We start from the raw sequence: 18,837 nt of genomic DNA, 5'->3' as shown, positions 1-18,837 counted from the left end.
ACAGAAGAGTGTTTTCTTCACGTTGTGTGTTTCAGTCAGTGAAACGGCTGGGGTTTATTACCCAATTGAGCAAATTATCTGTTTAGACATATTTAAACAATTTTAATAGACCCATTTGGGAAAAAAATCTCGCTACATGAAACCAAATTAAATTTCAACTGCATGACATTTATAGAATATAGTATCTTCTAACCTGATACCATGCTGTGGTAATTGATGGTCTTTAGTGAGATTAACTCAGAGATTTAAATTCCACTTCAAATCTCACTAGCAAAGGGACACAGCAGACTGTGAAGACTGAGAAAGCTCAGACGACAAGGAAAACATCAGACTCCAAGAAAGTACATCGTACAAAGGATGCACCAGAAGGTCAATAGATAGCATTTTTTCACTTGTCTATAACACTGACGAGTTATTTCTGTAGCACCACAAAAACAGTCTCATAAAAATGTTCTCAAATTACTTCCCAGGAACATTGACAGGGGAAGTATTTTGGCCAGTGTATTTATGATAAACAGAGCCAATCTCTGTGCAGAATATGAAGTGAAACAAGCGTCCAAACAGTCCTTCTTGCTAATTAATATCAAGATTCCTCTTGGGCCTCAGCAGAGAGACTTCAAGCCTCCAATCCTCAAACCAAAATTCGATACGCAAAAACTATAAACAAACACTGGTCTCGCAGCAGCCCCCGATATTCAATAATTTGTCATTAAGGGCAAGATTTTGTACAGATCATAAATATAGAAACAATCCCAGTCACGTATAGGCTACAGGTTTGCTTTTCTCCCAAAATATGCTTGGTCACATTAATTTACATCCCAAGCAAACTCTGTACCTCTTACTGTTTAACTGCTACTGTTACCAAGGTCAACAGATCAATGAGGAGATGTAGCGAGGCGGTGCTCACATCTTGGAAGAGCCTCTTGTCGGCAGCGAGGCGCTTGGAGGCCAGCGTCTTGGTGACGTGGTAGAAGGTGAGCAAGGCTCGGTGCTGCTGGAGGCAGTCCTGGACCTTCACCGACTCCAGCAGGACGGGGATGAGCTCGGGCCACTGACGGGGGCAGTCCAGACGCGCCACCTTGGCTATGAGGACGGCGATCTGTGTGGCAATCTGCAGGAGACAACAACGGGCAAGCGGGAAAGTCATTGGAGCCCCACGGCATCTACAATGGGTCAGACTGACAGCCGGTTTCATGTTTTTGTGTCTCTTGAAGTCACAAGAGATGAATATGTTTGCACAGAAACAGAGAGAGTTTGACTGTTTGTAGCATTTCCCAGACCGCTACAGGCCATGGCAGTTTGATTGCAATAACTTGTTTGCTGTGCTGTAAAATGATGGACTATGTTTTTTCTCTCAATTAAAATTCTACATTTTATGCCAAAGAATACCAGCTAAGACATGCAGAGATACGTTTATGTATTTAATAGTCAAAGATTTTCATAATGGACGAGTTTCCTTCCAACTGAACCAAGAATAAGACTTTTTTTTTCATTTTAAATATTTATTTTCATTTCTCTCAAACATTGCTTATTTCAGTCAGGTAACGCACCTTACATCACCAAATACAGGCCTTCCTTACATAAAGAGAGACTGCTCAAATTATTTAAGCTCTGTTATTATGATGGCGATCACATGTATTATTTTTGCAGGCTTTCCCGGTGCATCCATCTAAACCAGGCAATTAACTGTCAAGCGTTTTATACAGTCTGTCTTCCGATGTTCATTTCAATAAAATAATAGCGTTTGCCACCAATTTTTATTCACCTGGTTTCATTATTTTAAAGAATACATCTGATATTACCTTTTACTTCATCTTGACGATTCCAATACAGAAAAATGTCCTCGTTCCTGAGGGCGGTGCAGAGAAGCTGCAATCACAGGCTTTCCCAAAACACTGGGAATAAATCGAGCGCAAATGTATCCCCACACTTAGTTTTCCAACAGTTAGGGCTACAGTTATATTAGGACTGGAAAGGCATAATTAAAAGCGTAACAGAAACAAACACAGTCACTAATTATTGAACCGCACAGCAAAAAATAAAGCTCAACTCTCTGGTAATGGCCTTGAATGCAGTTTTTACAGCTGAATTCACTCTCCCCAATCCATTCAAACACACGAATGAATGCCAAAACAAAAGTAGATATACAAAAAAGTGAAGATATTTCAGCATCCATGGTGCAATGGTACTTTTTAAGGCTCCCAGAGAAATGGCAGAACAGATTTTACAATAAGCATCTACACCTGTAAATGCAAAACTAAGTTTATATCTGTTATTATTTCATAACATTTATGTGTTGAAAACTAAAACCTACATTCTAGGAGACCTTTGGTATATCTTATGTATTTTAAGATTTATTTGCAAAAAGTAAACAGTGAAACTAAACCCATCGTTACAGGTGAAGTGTACTTCAGTGTATACCATCTGTCATTTCAAGGTTTTGCCAGGGGGCATCTGTGCAACTACAGATAAATCAATAGAAGATGAAAGTGTGACTAAGGATTACAAACACTAATCTTCATCCAAAAGACTAAAAAGAGATCTATTCGGGCTATGGCACTAGTTTCCAGTTTTGGATCTGAATATTAAAAAGAGGCAGCTCCTTGAAATCATCAACTCTTTAAACAGGGTTTGTTTTGTAGCTCGGTTTACGACTGAACAGATTCCAGGGGAAACGAGCAGAAGGTTAAATAAAGGAATGAAAGACTTTAGGTATCAGTTTAAAAAAAATCAATGCAGGCAGCTTCCTCCACTAACCTGATTTACTGGCTCGTTGAAGTTGGTGATGAGGCCCGCGCGAAGAGAGGACTTCTCTTCTTCCGAGAGAGCACTGCAGACAAGGGAGAAAATCAGTTCCAGTTAGATTCGTCTCACACCAATCTTAAAAACCCTTTCCAGAGAATGACTTTACTTCTAAATGCCACCTCCACCACCCTCAGACATATTTAACAGAGCCATACCACCATGGAGGGACAGAAGTCCAGCTACAATACACAGCCCATTAAAGTGATCACAGCACAAGTAATCAAATTTATAAAATACAGGATGTGGGCATTAAACCGTAAGCAGTTTAGTTTTCTCTTCTCCTTCTTTCTTTGAGCCTTGGAGAATGCCCTTGTTCTTGTGTGCATCAGAAAGCTGATCTACATACTTGGAACATGTTCTGTTTGTTGTGGTTATGTAATGTGGTCAATCCCAGGCTGGGGACACTGCTGTTGTACCCCTGAGCGAGGTATTATTTACACGTATAAACAATGTGATAGATTGTAACAATCGTAAGTCACCCTGGATAAGGGCATCTGCTGAGAAATATAGTACTTGCCTGCCCCTCTCAAACATGACTGGTAATGTTTTGCGAGCATCATGTTAACTGGAGAGAAGTTCTGTAACACAACGCATTCAATCTGCACAAATACACAAACTTGCTTCACAACTTGCTCGGCTTTGACAGGTGAATTCAAAATTGAATGATCCGTCCCTGCATTGAATGAACCCGTTTTGTAATCAATACATGACTAGGTGGGTCGCTGTGGATTGTTTCAATACTCAAGAACTGCATTACACTTCATCACAGGAGATGGTTTATGATGGTCTTCAATCTACATCCTATAGCAGATGATGTATAAACTATATTATATGTCTGATGCACAGATATAGAATGCAACATTTTCTATGCTAAATTTAGGGAAATGTTCCCATAAAACCGTTCATATCGGCATGCATTTACCTTCATTTCCTGTATTTAATATTCTTTGTGTCTTTAAATTCATACAAGACTTCACTGTAATCTACAGCAAATATTAACTGCACGGTGCATGCCAGACTGTATTTTAACAGTACCCCTTTAATACAATTACTTTGCTTGTCTAATGTTTGAGCTTGTTTTGTTGCTAGGTTATGAGCTCTTTAAATTTAAAAAAGCAGTCAATCAAAGCTTTAAAAGCTGATAGTGCAGTCAGAAACAAACCGAAAATCCTCAACCTCACTCATTAAACACGCATTAAACATCACTGCAAACACAGCCTTCAAGAAGCACATTAAGGGGAAGGAATTAAATATTACATTAAGTAAAGTCAAATACTCAAAGGGATTTTTAATTACTATTTTAATAGACTGTGTTTCAGCTGTGTATCCTTCCTTTCTTTCATTGGCAACATTAGTTTCCGATTGTACCAATCCCAGCTTGGGAATAAGAAATGACACACAGACGGACAGGTACATGTTGTCCTGATTAAAGGAATTATTAAACACTATAAAATTACCAGTTGTTCTAGAATCCTGACATAATGAGTGTCATGATAAGACCCCACATCTCACCAGCCCAATCCACACCCGTCAGGCTACTACGGCTGATAGTCACTGGCCATACATGCACCTTGATTAAAAACGAGGGCTGAAACATGAACATTGCCTCGGGTCTCTGCAACTTCATACAAAAATAGATGGCCGACATAGGAATGGAATGAGAGCAAAGCAAAGCATTTCAGCCAGAACTCAGCGGGAGATCTTGGGCTGAAGACAAGTGCAAGCAAAACATGTCAACTAAACTTAATGGCCGCATCAGACTCAGTTAATGAGATGCTTGGAGGTCAGCGTGTGCTCCAGAGCCACGCACACGCTTCCATGCATGTGTGTGGCCCCCTTAAGCGTGAACGTTAACTCACTGTGGAGCCACCCGTCTCCAGTAGCGATCAATCCCATTCTTGAAGTACAAGACCGCCAGCCAGCGCACGTTCACATCAAGCAGATGATTGTTGAAGATATTCTGTTAAAAAAAAAAAAAGGGAGAAAAGTCAAATAAGATCACTCAGACACAGCGCACTGAAATGAAAGCACTGAAGTTTAGGTGCCTCAGGATTTATAGGAGGCAAGAGCACATTCACACAAGAGAATTGTTCAATTGAGATTCTGAGGGGTTTTGACAAACTTGATGCAGTGCAAAATCACTGTGCACACATTTCAAGATGGGGGGGCTGATGTCTGGAGCATTTTGCGAGACAGGAGAGAAGTCTTTGAAGGCGGTAACCAAGCACCAAGAAATGTCTTTACCAGACCCCCCGGGATGAGTGAAAAGATAAGGAGGAAGAAATTTAGACCGCTCCCCGAAAATTCAGCACATAGAAAGAGTTTAAACCTGCAAGTGCGCATACTTACCTTGGCACACACCCTTTTCAAACCATTGCCTGCAGTAGAAAGCATAACCTGTCCGAAGCCACTCGAAATCCAAACACAGGTATGCCGAAGGATCTAGGCTAGGTATACCAAGAGCTGCTAGATGTTCTTGTGTCCCCAGTGATGCTGACGGGCACTTAGGGCTGGGCGATATGGCCAAAATACAGTATCACGGTATTTTTCACATTTTTGACGGTATGATGGTATTTTTTTATGGTCATTTTATACTGTCTGTAAAGCAATAATAATAGGACACAACTGACACTGAGTTACGTTTCCCTGTTCTGTGTCAGTTGTCTTGAAACCAAATCATGCTGTGCAGATCTGCGGAAATTTGTGTTACACGAACACTATCGGCGTTCTTTGATCAGATGTGTCTCATGTCAGACCGCAGTCTCAAGCAGGTGGGCATCAAGTTGTGGGATACGCGAACGTGATCAAGTTTATTGGCAGCTGAATGCTATTAGTGAATGACACAGTAATTAGTAAATTATTCAAGTTAGCTAGAAAACTTTACAATACCGATCTGAAGGTATAGTAAAAGTCTAAACCGGTCCGTAAATGAATACCAGTATATAGTTTTTTACGGTATACCGCCCAGCCCCCGCCAGCCCTATGGGCACTAACCACCGCAATAACTGACTTTCCTGGAATCAAACTTTCCCTTCTATATGTAAGTATTGCTAACTTCTCAGTTATGGACTGAACACCATCACCTCAATCTTAATCGATGCATTGCATTGCACTGAGTAGCATTTTAAGAGAAAAGTCACAAATGCATCATATAAGCCTGCATAAGACACACATATAGATTTATGAACCTGTAGAGTGTTTTATCCCATGTGCCCTTGGTTCATCGGCCTCTTAATGCTATCTGTTAGGCAACTAGTTGTATGAATAATTCATTTAAGGGGGGGGTGATATGCCAAGTATATCACCATGGGTAATACTCAAAGCGCTCCAAGCCATCTGGACAGATAATTTGCATCTATCTCATGTAAGAGAAATTAATGGAACAGTACATTTTATTATAGTGAAGATTCATGGCAATTACAGGAACGTTTGGAAAAAGCAGAATAAGCAATGAAAGACATTTCCATTTTATTTGTGTGAATGTTTTATGAAGAGACACCTCCCTACAGCAGCCAAAAAAAGTGCAATTAATGATAATTAACGAACTATCACAGATTTGTTTATAGTATTGAATCAGAGAATAAAAATGGAAAAACTGAAAAGCAAAGATTGTATTCAAATGAACTCATTTTATATGCAACTTTAGCATAAAAATAAAAACATTTAGGTTCAGAAACCTAAAAGTAAGTTAGGAAGCAAAACTAAAGTATAACAAAAACAACACCGATCTGAGATGCAGCTGTCAGATGGTTACTGCAGCTTGAGTAGACAGTCCAGGGAATTCATTTTTATCCCCTTGTAATTCAATCTAAAAAAATGATAGCACTGCCAATAAAAACACTGACAGATGATTAGTGGAGGGGCGGGGAGGCTGAGGCATTTCCTTCCAAAACATTAATGTTCCTGAGCGCTATTAAAATTACGGGCAAACCTCCACCTGCTTCAGATTAGCATAATGCTTTGAACGCAGACGGCCACAACCTCGGCTGTCATTAGCAGTCCTGACGCAGAGTCTGAGGGACGGACTGGACCTACCAGCAGCACCGAGTAGAAGCCCGGCTGGGTCTCCCACTGCTTGAGCTGCTCCTCGGCCGGCTTGAGCACCGCCGTGTCCTGGCTGGTGGCCTGGGTCAACGCCTGAAGGACCACAGAGCTGGCACTGTGAATGTCCATGGGGGATCTAGCAGGGGCAACAGAGGGGAAAGAAGAAAACAAAATACAATGAAGATACAGAATTTGCTTGGCTCGTCATAATACGGAAATGGCAGGTTTTAAACACAAGATGAGCACCTGTAAAACTTGCAGGCAATTCATCTTTCACTCCTGAACTGCAATGAAGCCAAAACCCAGGCCAGAAACTCTCCTGAATGCAATGCATCATGGTCATCCTTAGCTGTAGCACATTCAGCAACCATCACAAATGTCAAAAGTCAACCATCACAAATGTTACTACCAGTCAAAAGTTTTAGAACACCACCATTTTTAAATGTTTTATTGAAATTTAAGCAGTTCAAGTTCAGTGAATAACCTGAAATGGTACAAAAGTAATTGGTAAACTGCCAGGTTAAAAAAAAAAAAGGTTAGGTTACCAAGAACTGAAAAATAATGTACATTTCAGAGTTATGTACTGTGTTGCTAAACCCTCTTAAGCATTATTTGGCAGGGTTACGCACAGCTCCTATACATACAAGTTACACTGTATTCCTACAATGCGTACATCATTTGAAAGATTATTCTCTTGGCTACCAGCGTGTTTCATTCTCAAACACATCCGATTCACAGTTTCCGTGTCGCCCGCCATCATTCAGAGCCCGGGGGGTAAACGCACAGTCTACTGCGGGGGGGTCTCATTCAGACAGTCACAGATCACTCAGTTTTGATCGGATTTCTTTGCAAATAGGCTTGTTCTGTTCAGAACAACCAAACGATTAATCTAGTATAATGTTCTATAGTATGATGTTCTATCAAACACAGGGAAGTTCAGATCCAATGATGTAAAATCATTGTACACTCACCTAAAGGAATATTAGGAACACCTGTTCAATTTCTCATTAATGCAATTATCTAACCAACCAATCACATGGCAGTTGCTTCACTGCATTTAGGGGTGTGGTCCTGGTCAAGACAATCTCCTGAACTCCAAACTGAATGTCTGAATGGGAAAGAAAGGTGATTTAAGCAATTTTGAGCGTGGCATGGTTGTTGGTGCCAGACGGGCCGGTCTGAGTATTTCACAATCTGCTCAGTTACTGGGATTTTCACGCACAACCATTTCTAGGGTTTACAAAGAATGGTGTGAAAAGGGAAAAACATCCAGTATGCGGCAGTCCTGTGGGCGAAAATGCCTTGTTGATGCTAGAGGTCAGGGGAGAATGGGCCGACTGATTCAAGCTGATAGAAGAGCAACTTTGACTGAAATAACCACTCGTTACAACCGAGGTATGCAGCAAAGCATTTGTGAAGCCACAACACGTACAACCTTGAGGCGGATGGGCTACAACAGCAGAAGACCCCACCGGGTACCACTCATCTCCACTACAAATAGGAAAAAGAGGCTACAATTTGCACAAGCTCACCAAAATTGGACAGTTGAAGACTGGAAAAATGTTGCCTGGTCTGATGAGTCTCGATTTCTGTTGAGACATTCAGATGGTAGAGTCAGAATTTGGCGTAAACAGAATGAGAACATGGATCCATCATGCCTTGTTACCACTGTGCAGGCTGGTGGTGGTGGTGTAATGGTGTGGGGGATGTTTTCTTGGCACACTTTAGGCCCCTTAGTGCCAATTGGGCATCGTTTAAATGCCACGGCCTACCTGAGCATTGTTTCTGACCATGTCCATCCCTTTATGACCAGCATGTACCCATCCTCTGATGGCTACTTCCAGCAGGATAATGCACCATGTCACAAAGGTCCAATCATTTCAAATTGGTTTCTTGAACATGACAATGAGTTCACTGTACTAAACTGGCCCCCACAGTCACCAGATCTCAACCCAATAGAGCATCTTTGGGATGTGGTGGAACGGGAGCTTCGTGCCCTGGATGTGCATCCCACAAATCTCCATCAACTGCAAGATGCTATCCTATCAATATGGGCCAACATTTCTAAAGAATGCTTTCAGCACCTTGTTGAATCAATGCCACGTAGAATTAAGGCAGTTCTGAAGGCGAAAGGGGGTCAAACACAGTATTAGTATGGTGTTCCTAATAATCCTTTAGGTGAGTGTATATTAGTACACTGTAAACAGTTTTCCATCTTGACATGTTGAGCTCTCTACAGGTGTGTGTTGCTTCTACCAAAATGTGGATGGTCTTGTTTTGATCAGTAGACTGGTTACCAAAATATGTCATAATTGTCAATATTTTCTGAGATTTTGTATTCCTATTCAGACCACGTATCCTCCAACCCCCCTTTTCAGAATGCAGGGGGAAGAAAAAACTAACTTTTCACATCGTTAGAAAGCTGAGAGTCTCAGCTTACTGCAATTCTGCAAACATAAAATATAAAAATGTTGCTCATACAGGTGCTACAGTGAGGGCTTCTCACTGATAGAGTAGATGTGATTTTACAGCATGAATCAATGTGCCGAGTTAATGCAAATACTCATACTGTCAGCCTCATTGGAAGATCGTGTCTGAATCTGGCATTTCCTACGACGCAAAAGTGTTTTGAGCACTTCATCAAGGGGCTCCTGAGGGCAGTAAACAGGCTGACATTGCGGCTCGTCGGCAGAGGACACTGGAATCGCTGAATCAAAGCCGCTGAACCTCACATCACAGACCAGCACTCAAAGCACGGCTTCGTATCCCGAAATTGGAGTATGTCACTTAAAATATGTCTTCACTTACAGGACACTTGACTCTTATTGGGATTGGATCTGGGTCTGAGTCTGATGTTTGCACCATCTTCATCCAGATACTGCCGTCTGGAATTTGTTCCTGAAGAGATGCCAAGGCAGGCTGTTAATGCACTAAAGCCTTTCATCTCATGCTCAGTTTGCACTTGGATGAGAAGTGCTCAATACTGTCACATCGGCCTGTAGCTAACTAACTATCATGCAATCTGAAGCACCTCGTCCAGGTGACCAACAGAATAGTGACACAATCGCAGAATTTATGAAGAAGGAAAAAAGAAAAGATATAAATCTCCTAGGGATCAGGGGCAACACTAAGGGAGGTGGTTAAATCTTACTATAATAATTTATTTTTATGTTAATGCATAAATATAAAGTTACCAATCAACATGTAGTAAAATAAATAATGTAAAACTTATGGTATTCCCATAAGTCTAAAGCACACTGCACTGTGCATAGCATTTTGATCTTCTCTCTCTCAGCATAACATTTGAGAACAACAAGAATATGATTTTTGAATATAAACGATTCCCATTCCCAATTCAAACGCCATTACATTTGTATAAAAATATAATGTACAAAAAGTTCATACTGGAAAAATTACAAATTAAAATTCCACAGTAATCTCCAAGGAATAAGATTAATCATTTATTATTCCCAAATAAATGATTCCCAAATGTAAAGCAGTGACTTTAAATCTATGCCGTATATTAATCTGAAAACTTAAGCCAATTAAAAATGTGGAAAAGAAACAGCACCATCTAGTGACAAATGAAAAAAGATATTTGCTTAAGAACTTTTTTTGTATATATTTTAAGAAATTTTTTATTTGGCAATTGTTGAGGTTCGGCTCGGCAAACAACATTCATCATTTTTACAAAGACCTATACAGACTACAAAGCTAGTTTTTAGCACTACAGTAATAATTTAAATGTAAAGATATGCAACTGCTGTCTGTATATCCTAGAAAACCTCAAATTCTCTACTGAGTTATATCTCATGCTTCTGTCAAATGGACAGAAGTATGTACTCTCTCCAATTAAATTCAAAACACTTTATTTCACACTGAAATCATTCAAATTTAGTGTGTACACATACATATACAGTATGTGTGTTATTATTGTTGCAGCAATGCCAATAACAAAGGCAAATGTGCAACACATGAAAAAAGCCAAACAGCAGGGCAACAGAAGCACAGCAGATGCTCAAGTGGGACACTGTGAATGCACAATGACATTTTAAATTACAGCTGCTTTCCAGTGGGTTAAAGCGAAATGAATTAATAACGTATACTAACATCAGCTCTCCATGTAAGAGTACCCAAACATCTGTGTTGCAAGAGTCTGGGTCATCTTGTCTAGAGACATTTATTACCCAGAAGATCTAGCATCCTTCATCACGACCCGTCTACAATCTCACAACGCTGTGCGAAGGTGTCAGGCGTCCCAGTGGAAATCTCCCGAGACGTAGGTATTTGCCTGATGCCGAAGCATTGTGACACTGTGGGCCCAGCGGAATGTAAGCCATCTGCAGATCTACTATTAATACTATCTTTATTAAACAGGACTTGGTCACATGCTTTGATTAATTAACTATCAATTGGGTGATATATTCAGACTCTTCCCAGTTGAAAGCCATGTGTGCCCTGAAGGCACTTCAAAAGCAGAAACTGCGCCACTCACCCCCACCCCACACAAGTGTTCATCAGACTCACACAACCCTCCTTCCAGCACCGAGACGATCACCTTGAGACAGTGGCAGCGCACTACCTGGTAGTCGACCTAGAAGGAAAACTCCCCAGCTCATCAGGCATCAACTTATTTGTAGCTATTGATCTGAAAGAGTCCCAGTCCAGTAAATATAATGTGGATATCCGGGACTGCTGGTTAACGTCTGTGGTGTAGATTTATTAATGTTCTTTAAGTTATTATTATTTACATAGGCCTACTCTGTTGGAAGGACAGAGAGTTGATATTCAATGTTCTACGACTCGCATTGATATATGTAATTGATTATCTTATCTTATTCCACTGGGGGTTCATTACTTTCTCCAACAAGAACCATGTAGTGGCCATCCGTACGAGCCTCTCCCAACACCAGCAGATCTCTTTGCCACCCTTTCATAGTTTCTTTCTGGGCAACAAGCCTCCTCTTCACTCAACACCCTTTCCACTGTATCGAGCACATGCCCTGAAAGCTCCGCTGGACTACCAGCCAGTCATAGTTGGTCTCCCTGCTTCTGCCATCCACCTTCCCTCGGTGAATCCTGGCTAAACTTGTACTCTCTGCTTTCTCCTGCACCCCCCCTTTCCCACAAGACTCTTGATCCTTCTCACACACGGACCTGCTCCTCTCTCAACACTCACAACTCCTCTGCTGTCCACCCAGTTGGGCCTTAACCCTGTTAATCAACCTGCCATGCCTGGTACCTATCCAACAAACCTACAAGCATATAGACTGTACTATATGTGCAACCCACAGCTGAAGACTGTTCTGCCTCCCAGCAACTGTCTGTTACACATGCACTGCTCTGTATCCTGCACTACACACACTACCTCACCTGTATTGCACCATTCACCTCATTACATTTGTGACACCGTTTTATTCTCTAGATGTAACGCATTGTATGTATTTTGTAACTGCAACCACTGTAAGTCACCCGACAAAACGGTTATAATTAGTTGTATAATTATGAACAGAAAGATAGAACCTGCAATATAACTGTTCAATGGCTGTGCAAACCATGAGTAAGAGCGCCATGCTAGTCTCTTGTGTTATATTCGGTCTATATACGTATTATATATATATAACCAAATATATAATGGAAATAGTGCAGCTGGTACTACTTAAAAGCATGCAGTGTGTGATTTGCATTAAAACGTGCATTGCAAGTAATACTGCTGATGAGTTACATATAGAGAAATGCAGTGTTTCAATACAAGACTTTAAACACTAGTAACAGGTGTTACAAGTCCGAGCTTTCTCTCTCTGTACAAACAGTACACCAGTCTTAATAAGGCAAGTGTCAACAGCCATAGCCTCCAAACTGTACAGGAGCCTAAAACATGGCTGTCTCTATTTCCAGCCAAACATGCACGATACAATCTCCGACAACAGCGTCCAGGATTATAATCCAGTATAACCAATGCTGAGATACACAAGTAAGCGTAAAGCGTGGGAATGGAGTAAACTTAACGAGTGTCAGCCAAGGAGAGCCACAACACAGACACGCTGGCCTGGGCCACAGACCCCAGGACCGGCGTGAGTTTCGGGTACATTAGCAGCTGATAATGGTTAATATCCCGCCTTTGCAATGCTTTTAACACGCTTACCTGTGGCAGAAGCGGCCCGCTGGTAGATGTAAAACTATGCTGGTGTCAGCTCAACGCTCAGACATGCACACGCCTGCTACTTGGATGGCGCCATCCACAGCAGGGGGTATGGCGCAGGATGATGACGTCAGGTACTCAAACACATGCCATACTGGAAACAAATACGCCCATTGTAACAGGCTGCCAAGTCAGCATGTTGTTTGGTTTGGTTTAATCTCAGTGTTGTACTCGGTAAGAATCGAGCATCGCACAGGACCACATCAGACAGAAACTGAGATTTCATTGTTGGTTTAAACGTAATTTATAATGACCACAATTGTACCTTTACAGTTTACACAGCATTAACAACAGCACCGCTGGGTGGCATCGTTTACCGTGAAATACTAATTTCGAAATGTGCTTAAAGAATAAGTATTTTGCTTTGTACTTTATTCTTCTGATATAAATCACACAACCTTCATGCCTCATACTATTATTATTATTATTATTATTTCACTTCCACAATTCTTAGTGTTGCTTGTGCTTTTTCTACAGATGAGATCAATGATTTTATAATAATTGACAGGAAATCCCAGAGTACCAAAGTAAACATATGGTAAAACATAGTAAAATCCTGGAATTATTATTCGGTATTACCTACCATAAAATAATACATAACAAATAATATATCAGGCAGACCGTCTCTCACATGCAGACAAATTTGTATCTTCAGATACTTTACATTTTCTAGAAAAAGATAAAAATAAAAATAACACCCTAAGCATTCAGTGCAGTAGTTCGGGCACATGGAAGATAACTTTAAAGTTAAAATTGTAACTCATCAATGACAAAGTGTTCGCACTAAAACTAAAAAATATAACAGATGGGATCAGATTTATTCTTATTAAATATATATTTTCGCTTCATGTCATCAAAGTGTGAACACGGCATTTAAAAGCGTGGACGCATGTTCAAAACGTGTGGTTTACGCTTTAAATCTGCGACAGTTCTTGTGGCGGCAGAGAACTATGGGACACGTAGTCCGTTTACTTTGGAACCACGCCTGATGTTGGGGCATTTATCCTATTGGAAAACTACAACCCCCACAATGCAGTGCGTGGGAAACTATGACCTCGCTTGTGACCATTTCCACATAGGTAGCACGTTTCGGGACGATACATATAAAATTCACGAAAGAAGGAGAAGAATTTAAAGAAAAGAAAATGCCGAAAGTCAAAGCAGAAAAGAAAAGTAGACAGCACCAGGAGGTCAAAAGTCAAGGTTTGTTTTGCTCATGAGAAACACATGTCCATGTATTGGTTCTTCATGTGTTTAGCTCGGATGGGAACAGTAACACGGTACACGTAACATTATTATGTCGTTACGAAAATGACACTTGTCTACAGAGGGGTTAAGCATCATTGCTTGATTAATATTAAACATCAGAGCAGCAGCACTTTAAGGCAGCGAAACCAGTCAATAATGTGATGTATAACAAGCATCTCAACACAACACGTAGCATGCAATAGTGCACGTCTTATTTCTGTCATATAAGCCTGCCTTGCCTAATGTGTTGGGTGTTAAACTTTCCTAAATGTCACTGTGATCCTGGTGCAGAGAAGAGCAACACTGAAGGGTGTCCAGTGTGTCTGTTGTGTTTTTCTTACACCCTGCTGTTGATTCATGTATTTCTCTTCTAATGAAGGGATCATGTTCAATACTGGAATTGGGCAGCATATCTTGAAAAATCCTCTGGTGGTTAACGGCATTATTGACAAGGTAAGAATTGTTATTTTCTTTTATCAATATCAAGTTCAAGTTATATTTTTGTTGACTATAGACTACCCTTGCATATCATTTAAATACAGAAATAGGTCTTTAACTCTGCCAGCCTTGGCTATTGCTTATTGCACACTAGCGGACAGAAGATGGATGTGTGGTATAGTGTAATGCATCTTCCAGACAGCAATTAAAATAGACAAACATCATTGTATGTGCACATTTATACTTACATTCAAACTATCGCTCATGTTTCTGTGTATTTGAATTGCAGGCGGCTCTGAGACCAACTGATGTGGTGCTGGAAGTTGGGCCTGGAACTGGTAACATGACAGTGAAACTACTGGAAAAAGCGAAAAAGGTGATGTACACAATCCAACCCTTGTTCATAACTGGGCTGCAAACGTCATGGCAGTGGGTTTAACGATTGCACCGGCGTGTATAATTATAGGGACCCCTGTGAATCTGAATTTTTTTTTCATTATTGGAAAAGGTCGTTGCTTGTGAGCTGGACACCAGGCTCGTGGCTGAACTTCAGAAGAGAGTGCAGTGCACGTAAGTACGGCTGGGCACTCCTCGACACCTGAGATTAGTTTATTTTTAGGATAGAATTAAGAAAACCTAAGTGTTGCTGCATGTTATTGATTACTACACATTAAGCTTGTCGTTAATCAGTCAACCTTTTGGACGTTATCTGTGGGAGACAGAAATCCCCCGCTGTGACTGACAGTTTGGCTCTGTCTTCTGTAGTCCTCTGCAGTCGAAGCTCCAGATCATGGTTGGGGATGTGCTCAAGACAGAGCTGCCGTTCTTTGACGTCTGTGTGGCAAACTTGCCATACCAGGTACGGTCCACGGGCTTCTTCCGAGCCCAGAACATGAGATCTGGGGATTCTGTGTTTATTCACATCCGCTGTTGTTAAAGGAGCCAGACATACGTTCTTCACGTCGTCATCTGACCTGTATTTCAGGCGCCGTGTTCCTTTTCTCCCCGCCTGCGCTCGAGTGAATTATTGTGTTTCATTTTGCAGATATCGTCGCCGTTCGTTTTTAAGTTGCTGCTGCACAGGCCTTTCTTCAGGTGAGTGACGTCGTGGGGGGAAAGTCAGCCCTGGGTTCTGGCCCCTCCTGAGGGACGGCTGTGTGATGTGCGTGTTTTGGGTGCCGTGCCAGGTGTGCGGTGCTGATGTTCCAGAGAGAATTTGCCCTCCGCCTCGTCGCCAAGCCAGGAGACAAGATGTACTGCAGGTTATCCATCAACACTCAGCTGCTGGCTCGCGTCGACCATCTCATGAAGGCAAGAACTCTACGGATTCAATTGCCCATTCAAACCAGTGTTAGGACGCTATTTGGATTCTCCCAGTATAAGCTTTCTTTAATGAATTATGATGAGCTGCTGTCTAAGATTAGCATTAAACCAGTCCGTAGAATTACACTTCTAGAAGTTCATTGCTTCCCTCCACTAAGCCAAACCATTACTTTGGGATTCCTCGTAGGTCGGGAAGAATAACTTCCGCCCCCCCCCCAAAGTGGAGTCCAGTGTTGTTCGAATAGAGCCGAAGAACCCCCCCCCACCCGTGAATTTCCAGGTAAGATCATTGATGATTTTCGTATATATTGCTATGACCTGGATAGTACTCTAATTAACAGCGTGGCATACTGTACTATAAAACAGCGCCACCCGAAGGAGCATTTTGTGGTTTGTAACGTGAGAAATATGAAATAGATCGACACCATAAAGATGCATCTTTTTTCCGTTTCAGGAATGGGACGGTCTTGTCAGAATTGCATTTATTAGGAAGAACAAAACGCTTAGTGCTGGATTTAAGTAAGTATTCATTTAGTTGCATTCTAATATGTTGTGTGGCTTTCACCAGCTGGAGCATCTCTTCACCTGTGCTGTGTCAGACACACATGAGTTTGTCATAGTTTCCAGTCTTCATTGGGAGATTCCTAAGTAAGACTTCTGAGTTGGGGATTGAGGCTCAGCTGATAGAGATGGATCTGTGGATCTGACTTGCCAAGTGTCATCTCGGAGATCTGGCAAATGGAAATAATTGTACACCGTATCTTAATTAATCTAATCCTGTATGATCCTGTAAATGTGCTTGATAAACACTTCTGTTGAACTCAGGTCCTCTGCAATCCAGCAGCTGTTGGAGAAGAATTACAGAATCCACTGCTCGGTGCACAACATCGTAAGTGATAACCTTGAAGAGTATAAATATTGTGTCCCTGGGTTCTAATCATCCCCAAATTAAACTAAAAAGTCATATCTGATGACCTTTACAATCGATTTTCTTCTAGTTGCCTGTGAAGTGAAAATTCCAACAGTTTCTTGCAAAGATCGGCATCAGTTTTTTTTTTTTTCTTTTTCATCTGGTTTTTCCAATTTTCCTTTGTCCTTATAGGAAATCCCACAGGATTTTAGCATCGCAGAGAAGATTGAGCAGATTCTGCAGGAAAACGCTTTCAATGAGAAGAGAGCACGAACTATGGACATCGACGACTTCATGAAGTACGTAATAGAATGAGGACTGTATTCTCAAGGTTTTAATTGATTCTCAATTAGCCTCTACCCAGTTCAGAAGTAAATCTGTTTATTTTCATGCCACACTCGAAATTGTGTTTTGTAGTACTTGGATTACGATTTTCTGCAGTAAAATATAATACAGGTGTTACACATTTTACACAAAAACTATTCAATTTCTGTATTGTCAGTGTGTAGGACTGCAAGAAGGTATAAGAATACGTTTTGAATAATCCATCGTCTGCCAGGTTCAGTTAGAAGAAAAAAAACGTTAATGGCAATGAGATCGTAAAATTTGCAACATCCTTGGAGTTTAAGTGATGAAGATCGTATTGTCTGTATGCTCCTGTAATGCAAAAAGGTTAATTTTCTCACAGCCTCCTCCATGCATTCAACTCCGCTGGGATCCACTTCTCATGAGCGTACAGCTCTGTGTTGAAGAATGGGCAGCAGTCTCTACACGAGCGGCGCTGCAGAGTCGACATTTGGGGTGAACAGGACTTGACAAACACAGCCCAGAAGACCCAAACACTGTATTTTCTATATTGTGCCTTTTTTATCAAGGGCTTCAGTGAGAAATGATGTAACCATTCTATGATGTGTATAGTACGTTATCTCAATGTAAACAAAACATTTTCTTGTAAAGAATCATTTTTAAAAGGCATCCTGACGGCTCTTAATAGAACTAAGTTATTGTGTTAATACTGTACATATACCACTACAAGACTTTCTACCATTGAGTTTCCCAGATCTCTGGGTGTCAGGAGTGATTAAAACTGAAATGATCGGTTAATAAAATTGGACACTCATACAGTTGTGTAATTACAGGTCTTTCAATAAATAGTTTCTATAGTATTAAACTGTTTATTTATTCATCTATGTACAAATAGGCATCAATACTAGATTAAAACATTATCCTTAAAAGGATTGCATTTACAAATTATTTGTGAAATTATTGTAGAATAGAATAAATAATGATTAAAATACCACTGATTTAATTATCCAAGTAGAGAGATTTCAATTCTATATACCGTAAAACTTCCAATGCTCTCCGGGTCTCAAACAGCAGCCGGCCTCAAATAAGCGCCATGCTGATTTGCATAATCATGTCAACAAAAGCCGGTCTCCAATTGACGCCGGCGCTTCTTGCAGTTACTGGGAATAAAGGCCAGGGGCATTTATATAAATAAATATATATACAGTATATAAATGACACCTTTACAGCTCTCCCGTGGATGTGATGACTGTCCTCATTTGGCATTATAATACAGCAGAGTAGCATGATTGATCTGTAACAGCAGATGCAACAATGATTATGGGCAAAGTTAGTTAAAACATCTATATACATTTAAGTATGTCCTCTTGGGAAAAGAACAATGACTAATCATCACCTTTAGATACTTTTCTTTGCTTACTAAAGAATTAATGTACTTATTTCACAATTAACGGATAGGTTTTAAAATGAAAATGAACACTGCTTTTGTTACAGCGCAACAGAAACCTAAAAGTATTTGTTCACTCAGTTCAGTGGCAGGACTTGGCTCACAAAAGTTAAA

At 40.7% G+C, this 18,837-nt stretch overlaps 2 protein-coding genes across 2 annotated transcripts in view; one reads left to right on the top strand and one right to left on the bottom strand.

Moving 5' to 3' along the window:
• The window catches only part of ipo11 (importin 11), a 179,150-nt gene extending 166,057 nt beyond the window's left edge, over positions 1-13,093 (bottom strand). The window contains exons 1-5 of the mRNA XM_066711430.1: positions 12,995-13,093; positions 6,841-6,985; positions 4,665-4,765; positions 2,758-2,830; positions 908-1,111 (exon numbers count right to left, since the gene is read on the bottom strand). Coding sequence (XP_066567527.1) covers positions 908-1,111; positions 2,758-2,830; positions 4,665-4,765; positions 6,841-6,978 — 516 coding nt within the window. The 5' untranslated portion in view covers positions 6,979-6,985; positions 12,995-13,093. The remainder of the gene's footprint in view (positions 1-907; positions 1,112-2,757; positions 2,831-4,664; positions 4,766-6,840; positions 6,986-12,994) is intronic.
• A 1,002-nt stretch (positions 13,094-14,095) lies between these two features.
• Positions 14,096-18,141, top strand: dimt1l (DIM1 dimethyladenosine transferase 1-like (S. cerevisiae)). Its single transcript, XM_066711428.1, has 12 exons — positions 14,096-14,254; positions 14,679-14,752; positions 15,027-15,113; positions 15,246-15,307; positions 15,503-15,596; positions 15,783-15,832; positions 15,925-16,048; positions 16,248-16,340; positions 16,515-16,579; positions 16,886-16,949; positions 17,163-17,269; positions 17,659-18,141. Exons 1-12 carry the CDS (start codon positions 14,197-14,199, stop codon positions 17,699-17,701), a joined length of 921 nt encoding a protein of 306 aa, XP_066567525.1. The 5' UTR covers positions 14,096-14,196; the 3' UTR covers positions 17,702-18,141.
• Positions 18,142-18,837: the final 696 nt, after the last annotated feature.

Source organism: Amia ocellicauda, chromosome 8 (assembly GCF_036373705.1).
Source record: "Amia ocellicauda isolate fAmiCal2 chromosome 8, fAmiCal2.hap1, whole genome shotgun sequence".
NCBI classification, from domain to species: Eukaryota; Metazoa; Chordata; class Actinopteri; order Amiiformes; family Amiidae; genus Amia; species Amia ocellicauda.
This window is presented reverse-complemented; position numbering and strand designations above follow the sequence as displayed.